This window comes from Pundamilia nyererei, unplaced genomic scaffold, assembly GCF_000239375.1.
Source record: "Pundamilia nyererei isolate P.nyererei 1_Seehausen unplaced genomic scaffold, PunNye1.0 scaffold00133, whole genome shotgun sequence".
NCBI classification, from domain to species: domain Eukaryota; kingdom Metazoa; phylum Chordata; class Actinopteri; order Cichliformes; family Cichlidae; genus Pundamilia; species Pundamilia nyererei.
Window position 1 is genome coordinate 774,287 of NW_005187534.1, and position 7,968 is coordinate 782,254.

General features: G+C 47.4%; 1 protein-coding gene across 2 annotated transcripts; it reads right to left on the reverse strand.

The window, feature by feature from the left end:
* Positions 1-6,474, reverse strand: LOC102192148 (acylphosphatase-2). 2 transcript variants are annotated; one of them, XM_005743568.1, is made up of 4 exons: positions 6,300-6,474; positions 5,991-6,007; positions 5,104-5,213; positions 1-385 (listed from the first exon to the last, which is right to left on the reverse strand). In XM_005743568.1, exons 1-4 carry the CDS (start codon positions 6,367-6,369, stop codon positions 271-273), a joined length of 312 nt encoding a protein of 103 aa, XP_005743625.1. In that variant the 5' UTR covers positions 6,370-6,474; the 3' UTR covers positions 1-270. The 2 variants fall into 2 exon arrangements, with proteins under 2 accessions (XP_005743625.1, XP_005743626.1); XM_005743569.1 differs by having other exon boundaries at positions 6,296-6,474.
* Between the last annotated feature and the right edge of the window lie 1,494 nt (positions 6,475-7,968).

A 7,968-nucleotide genomic window follows, 5' to 3' on the forward strand; every position in this document is an offset into this window, starting at 1 on the left:
TAAAGACGATGGAAGATATTTAATTCATACAAATCAGGCTTTGATGGTTCCAGTGTTTTTAGGTGCTTGCTGTACAGATGGAGACACAAAGCCAACATCCAACTTATTAAAAACTATAAATAAATTCTCAGTCACCCTCTGAATAAACCAGCAGCAGTGGTTTCATGACGTCCAAAGTCTTCATTCATTGAATCTGTAGGAGCATCGTTGACCTCTGACCTCTTCCAGGGGACGGTGGAGAAGCTGTTTGCAGGATCTTTGCTTCACTGGTCAGAAGCGAGTCTTGAAGCCGGAGAGCTCCAGCTTGTCGATCGACCTCTGGTTGGTGAAGGAGGCTCTGGTGATCCGGCTGGTGGGACTTCCTTCTTTGCTCAGCCACACCTTCCTGTAAAGGACCCAATGAGAAAGAAGAGAGTGCAGAAATGAGTTCAGGTTTATGGTACACGGGTCTAAGTCCTACACACACTGCAGACAGAAAAGAGACTTTTGTTTTTACTGTGACGGCCGATGATCACAGCTTAGTGGTGGGTCATCGGTCACGGACGACTCTTCTGTGGTTGCTGCCTAAAGATTTCAAACATTCTTACTTAAAAACTTGCGAAAGATTCCCTGAGGTTCGTGACATTTTTACATTTCCTTCAGGATCAGTCTGGTTGAGACCTGCATCAACCAATAAAAGATTATTTATGTCTGCAGACACTTATATTGAGCTTTGATAGCAGCATCAACACCACTGTCCAGAAAGGAAAAGGCATCAGTGAGAAAAAAACAAGAAGAGGAAGAACTGGGGTGGAGTTGGGCTGCAAAGTGGCTTGCAGAGCAACTGTGAGCTGCTTACAACAGCTTCTACAGCGTGTCCTACAGGCAGATATGGAATGGCTTTCACAGAGACGGCAGCTAATGGTGACTTGCTGCCAGAGTTCAGTCGGTCCACAGAAAGCTCTTCATTCAAGTCCAGTAAACACTGGAACTAGTCGTGGATCCAGTTGCTTTTAATCACCACAGACCCTGATGTAAAACTGTCTGCCTTTCAGAGCTGCTGTTAGGTTCACTGCACTAACCGACCGTCCGAGAAGGCTGAGCTCTGGTTTTGCTGAGTGAAGTTTTAGGATTTTATTTGGTTCTTACTGAGCACTGATTGGCTGACTTCAGTGTCTGTGTGATGCTCCTATATACAGTCTATGGATGCCACCTGGTAACTACTGCAGCTACTCTTAGCTGGTAACTTAGCACGCCAACCTCTCGTCTAAATACGGTCACGTCCGGCTCCAAACACCAACATGCTGACGGCCAAAACCATAAAGTTGTGAGTTCAAAATGCAGAGTCCTGAAACCGATGTTCCTGACCTCACTGCTCGAGGGACATAAACGTTCAAAACCAGAAAAGAAGGCCCCACCAGCCGACTGGGGGTCAGGCCTGCATCTGGACGACCAAAGGCATGATGGGTAAATAAAAACATTCCTCTGGTTTTACATAATGCTGGGAGTTTGCTGTGCAGCAGCTCTCTGAGCGTTTGGTCGAGTGCAGGCGTGTGTAGATTAGAGGAGATTGCAGGGGATCAGGGTCACGTCCATGTAGCGGGCCAAAGAGAGCGGGCGAGCGAGCATGTGAACAAGAGTGGGGATGGGGAGAGAGAGAGAGTGGCTGTCCTAGTTTTGCTTTATTGCCAAACTCTGTCTACAGTGGACCGAACTGCTCCATGACCCACTACTCTACTGTCCACACACACACACACACACACACACACACACACACACACACACACACACACACACACACACAGCTTAGCACTAATTCTCCAGCAGCTGGATGTTTGCTGGTTTCTAATCTGCTGCCATTTCTCTCTGATCCGCTCACGCACAGCTGCACTTCGACACTCGCAAGGACTCCATCTATGTCAAAAGCTCCGCCCTAAGCAAGATATTTCCAGTTATTACATCATAAGTGCATCGTTTCTGTCAGCACTGACCCTGTGCACGACCACCCAAAGGTCTCATGCAGCGAGTTATTACAGTTTAGCTTTTACTCTAAGCTTTCACTGTTAGTTTAGGTCTTGGTGTTTGTCGGGGATCTGTGATCTCTCTAACAGGTAACATAGTGAAGGTGTTTGACTCACACTCATCAGACGTCCTCAATCTTGATATGCAAATACACAAAGCCTCATCAGACCAGCTGTGCAGCCAGCTGTGCTGCAGTTTACCACACGGAGAGACTAAAAATGGTTCCATTAAGTTGTGTTTCCCCCCCCAAAATCGAATCATTATTATAATCATTAATGCCATGAAGTGTTGAATTAGGACCCAACTTGCAAGAAGATGGAGGTAAACGGAAAACTAATCCCGCGATGCAAGAACACGATGACCAGCGATGAGGGGATGACAGCGCTGCATGTACACAGGAGCAATCAGGGGAAGTGGACACAGCTGGGAAACCAAGGCACAGGTGATAATAATCACAGAACATGAGCCAGGAGGGCAGGTACGGCTACACACGAGAGATAAATGATTCCTGAAATCAGACGTGAGAAGCAATAACGAAACATGGAGAGGCAGACGTGCAGGAGGAAGAGACAGGAAGTTAGAACTCAAGACTGAAAACTGGAGAAGAAGCGGCACACGATGTGGTGCTGCGTCTGGCTGACATCAGGTTTTTCTTTAAACATTTTCCTTGTGGTGAAGCCTCAAGTGGAGTCGCAGGTGTAGTCCTTTCTGCTGCTCCGCCCCTGGGTGGAGTTTCTCCCTTTGAGCTGTCCTGCCCTGGCCTGTTAATCAGCTGTGTGGAAGCTGCAACTCTTCTCTGCCAGAGCATCGTTGCTGCGACTGCACTCGCCTGCATGCGCTCTTTTATTTGATTGTTTTTGAAATGACACAAACATTATCACTTCTGCTTCAGTGACCCCAGATCTGTTTCATCGTCTAGGTTTGGTCTTTAGTTTATGTTGGCTACAGTGACCTTGTCCTCATGTACGGTATATTCCACACAATGCTAACAGGAAGTCAGCAGCACACACTGTTGCTGATCCGAGCCAAATAACTCTCTTTACAGGTTTGTGACAAAACCACAACATGTTCATCGACCTGATTATAACCAATGTAAGGAGACCTGGAAGGGTTTTACAGCGCCTATAAGTTAAATGTATTTTTCTAACGACAGGTAGCCTTGAATACAACGAATGACTCCCTAATGTGGGTCTATTCTGCTTTTCCTTATTTCCTGTCAAACATCTCCTGTTACAGTGGAAGTTTCTGATAATGAGCTCCGTGAACGTGCTGTAACCTCAGGCTGAAGCTCAGGCTGAAGCTCAGGCTGAAGCTCAGGCTGAAGCTCAGGCTGTAAGCTCAGGCTGTAAGCTCAGGCTGTAAGCTCAGGCTGTAAGCTCAGGCTGAAGCTCAGGCTGTAAGCTCAGGCTGTAAGCTCAGGCTGTAAGCTCAGGCTGTAAGCTCAGGCTGTAAGCTCAGGCTGTAAGCTCAGGCTGAAGCTCAGGCTGAAGCTCAGGCTGAAGCTCAGGCTGCTTTTCCCCACTGTTGGGTCTGTGGTTGTGCGTTAGGCAGCTCCTCTCGTGTAATTAAACTTTTTATTGCCAACTTAAGATACGACACCTTCCCGGCTCTCTTGGTCACTTCTAACAGTTTGAGGAATTTCTATGTGGAAAAACGTGGAGCAGACTTTCCAGTGTCCACAAACACCACCAAGCTCCTGGCTCCCAGGACACACACCCCGACACACACCCCACAAGCTAAACTAAGACATACTTTCTACAGTAACAGCCAACATGTGGGTGGGAGCTGCGGGTTTGCTCCTTTAAATCAGTGCCACATTTGCCCCAGCAACATATTTTGATTACACATAAATTTTCCATTCATTTGGATTAAATCCCAGATTTCCCACAACTAACGCTGATATCCAGTGTTTTAATTCAGCAAACTGCAAAGCGTTTGTAGTTTAACGTCAGGATTTTCCCGCCTCTTTCTTTGTTTCCATTCCTTCACTTTCATCAGCTTGGCTCTGGGAATTTTTCTGCTCCCAGAGGAATAAATAGAAACCACCCACTGCTTCACTTCCCACCGCCAGCCTTCGCTCTCCATACTCCACACAGCCTAACGTTTGCATTGCTCTCCTTTCCTCATCTTTCCTTATTTCCCTCCTGTTCCTCGTGCACGCCTGGAGGAACAGCTGGATCCCGTTTCACAGGCCCGGCAGGAAGTGAGGTCGTGGTGAAAGTGGAGTCGACAGGAAGGACGTGAAAGCAAGTGTGTTAACATGGAAATAATAGTCGATATACAACGGAGAGAAGCTGTGTGTGTGTGAACTGTATTAACCCTGACCCTTTACAGTCTTATTGACTGTTAGATGTGCTTTTGTTGTAATACAGCCAATCACAGTTCCTCATGTGTGTAACCAGCCTGTAAACACATTTAATGCCTGCAGTTGCTTCTGTGTTCAGACTGAAGCGTCCAGCTCCTAAAATTTATGCTGAAGCTTGAAATGAAATCTGTTTTTGTGCCATTTCTTCCTCTGGGGACCCCGCCCGCCTGGCCCTGCAAGGAGCGTGTGTGTGTGTGTGTGTGTGTGTGTGTGTGTGTGATGTCAAGGAGCATCAGCAGATCCCTTGAGGTGGTGATGTCATCTAAATCGGACGTCCCCACCCGGTGACATCACTCCCCCCGGACAGGATGGGACGTTCAAAACAAACTGAGCCCGGCTTCAGTTCCAGATCTGATACCATTACGCTGCATTCACTGACAGCTGGGAACTCAGAGTTTCTAGTGTTCAACTGGAAAAACAAAGGCAGAAACATCACCAAAGGGAGCAGATATAAATCCTGTAGCTCTGCTTGAAGAACCCGCAGTATGGTCGCATGTATTTAATATTTAACAATTCACCTGCATGAGAACAAGAACTCTTTAAACTGCTCATAAATCTCCTGAACCAAAGCGTCGGTGCCTGCAGATCTGCTGCCGCGACAGAACAGACCTGAAGCAGGTAACCGTTGTGTTGTGAAGGCAAAGGTCGCCATCTAGTGGCTGAAAAAGAGTATCACCGCAGCACTTTGCAGTGAGAGTTGCACCAGAGCCTGCTGTGGCGTGTCAGTGCGCACTCACATCTCCTCCACCATGTCAGCCGGACCCTGCACCTGTCCCACCACCGTCCCTTTGTAGGTGTTCTTCACCCAGCCGACCAGCCCGAGCCGCAGACCCTCCTTCTCTGTGTACTGGTGACGGGAAGAAAGGAGTTAATAAGATCCTTCAACCTGGATGTTAAACAAAGATTGATGTGGGACATAAAAACATTAAGTCAATAAAATAATATATAAAAAAAATAATTGTATATACGTAATGTCTGTTTTGTGTGTTGGATAATCCTTCTAGTTTATTGGTTTATCTCCACAGAGGAACGATATCCAGTACGCTTTTAGTCATAAACGAAGGGGCAGCCAATAAAAACAGCTGGTTAGAGTTGACTTAAAGGGGGAGGAGCTAAAGCAGGTTGTTTTATTTCAATGCTTTCACTGGGATTTTTTCCCCACTGTAGCCTGATGAGTTTTGTGAAATCCACACCTGATCGTGTCGCCAGTTGTGTTAATATGCGAAGTGTCACGGTCATGGATCAATGGTCACGACAGCATATTTATGGTGAAAAAACTGACCTCACAGCCGCTTGTTAGTCAGCGGGCTGCTTTCAGTTACTGTGCAAACGTAAGGCTGGACACCTGCAGTCAGCTGAGACTGAAGAAGTCACCTGTATGATGACGTAATGCTTCTCCCACTGAAAACGTCCAGATGAACAGAATCAGCTTGCTGGGATTTCCTTACCTGGATGATCGAGACACCGTTTACATGTGTGCAAAAGGCCAAGATGCATAGAAAAAGCTACGTTTCTGTGCAGGCTGAGCCTCGAACTGAGCTGTGGGTTTGGTGAGGATGGGATTTGGTTTTTGGAAGCAGCAGGAGGTGATCGGAGCAAAAAGAGAGCTCAAAGGAAAACTCACCATTCGGAAGCAGACGCCTGTCAAAGTAAGAAGGAGAGAAAAGAAAGTCTGAATTAGTAGCTGCTATTTTTTAACAGCTTGCTTCCAAGAGTCACATTTGTGTTTTGTGCATTTTCTTGTTTACACAGCCTAACAGAGGTGGTCTGTTTGGGCTTTTGTGAAGTTGGTGGCATTCATGAGGCTCTAAGAAGTGAAAGTGAGGCCAGCCCAGCTTGTTCCTAAATTAAGCAGCAGTGGATCGTTTTACAGGCTCTCAGAGGCCAACAGGTCTAAGAAGCAGAGGAAGAAAAGGGAGTTAAACATACAGACCCTGGACGTGACCGAAGATTTCAAAGTCCACCGACACCAGATTGCTTCCGGCTGAGTCATCAGCAGACATCCTGAGAGACTCGAGCTCAGAAATGTCTCTTTAACAGAAGAGCTCTGCAGCGTCTCCGTCCGCCTCCTCACCACATGGTCATGTCGTCCTCCTGAGCTTTTTAAAGGAAAATCTCACCACCAGCTGAGGAGCTCATGGAACATGTAGTCCATTAAAAACTACAAACAGTAATGATGGGCAGGTGTCCTCCTGTAAACTGATCAGATCCTTTGAAATCAGCAGTGACAACACCTGCCTGGTGTTTGGTACTTAGGGGACACGACTGAGAAGATGAAGGCTGCACAGAGGGTCATTAACTCCACTCTGAACATCACTGGCCTCTCCCACCCCTGGAGGCCATCGCCATAATGGACTGTTAACAACCACTATCCCCCCACATCTCACCCCTGCCCACGCACCTCACCAATCTGAGCCACGGTCTCAGTAACCCTCATCACTCAGGACACTCACACAGACTCTATTCAGACCAAGTCCTTTCTTGGTTTACACTCCTTTGGAATGGGAGTCGTAGGTTTGACTCCCAATAGGCTAGACCCTCCACGCTAACCAAGCCCACCTCAGACATCAGCGAGAGACATAAATATGAAGCCATACCAGCTCAGACGTTGCCCGAGGTCTGTGTCAGGTGTTGAGGAACCAGGACGCCCTGATGAGAAGTGGGCTACTGGAACAAGACGGCATCAGTGGGCAAGAGATGAAAACAGGGTGCTGGTGGATGTTACTACACCAGTAACCCCAGTGGAAGGGTCAACATGTCAACTGGCTTCTGCATTTTGCCAGTGAGGACAGAGAAAGAGACCTGACATCACATTTAAGCATTTAAGCAGCAAAAATCCAGTTTTTGAATGTGAGTCAGTTCAGACTCACATTCATAGAAAACAGCAGCTCGTCAGTCCTGTTCCTGAAGGACGCTGGTCCCAACTGGAGCCAGGGGGTCCGAATGTGCCGGCACATCCAGTGCAAAGAGCACGGCACAACACACGACACACACATGTGTGCGCTTGTCTTGACACTCGCTGACATGATGCATTCTGATTCTCTCACAACCAACGCAAACGTGTCCTTACTGTCCAAAAAGTCCTCACATCAGTGTTCCTACAAAGACCGATGGAACAGTACGCACAAACAGTCAGCTCGCGACCTCGGACATCATCAGAGGAACGCAGAGGTCATCATCCTACACGTGACCTTTAACCCCCTAAAATACAGATTTATGTCAGACAAAGATGAAACTCTAGCAGTTTAACACTAACATTTACATCTCATTAATTTAACGAGTGTTCGCGGCAGTCGTTATCCTGTCTTCCTTCTCTCACCCCAACCAATCACAGCAGATGGCCCCGCCCCTCCCTGAGCCTGGTTCTGCCAGAGGTTTCTTCCTGTTAAAAGGGAGTTTTTCCTTCCCACTGTCGCCAAAGTGCTGCTCATAGAGGGCAGAGATAGTGTCTGTCTCCCGAATCCAAACTGGAAGCTGGTTCCACAGAAGAGGGGCCTGAAAACTGAAGGCTCTGCCTCCCATTCTACGTTTAAATACTCTAGGAACAACAAGTAGGCCTGCAGAGCGAGAGCGAAGTGCTCTAATAGGGTGATATGGTACTA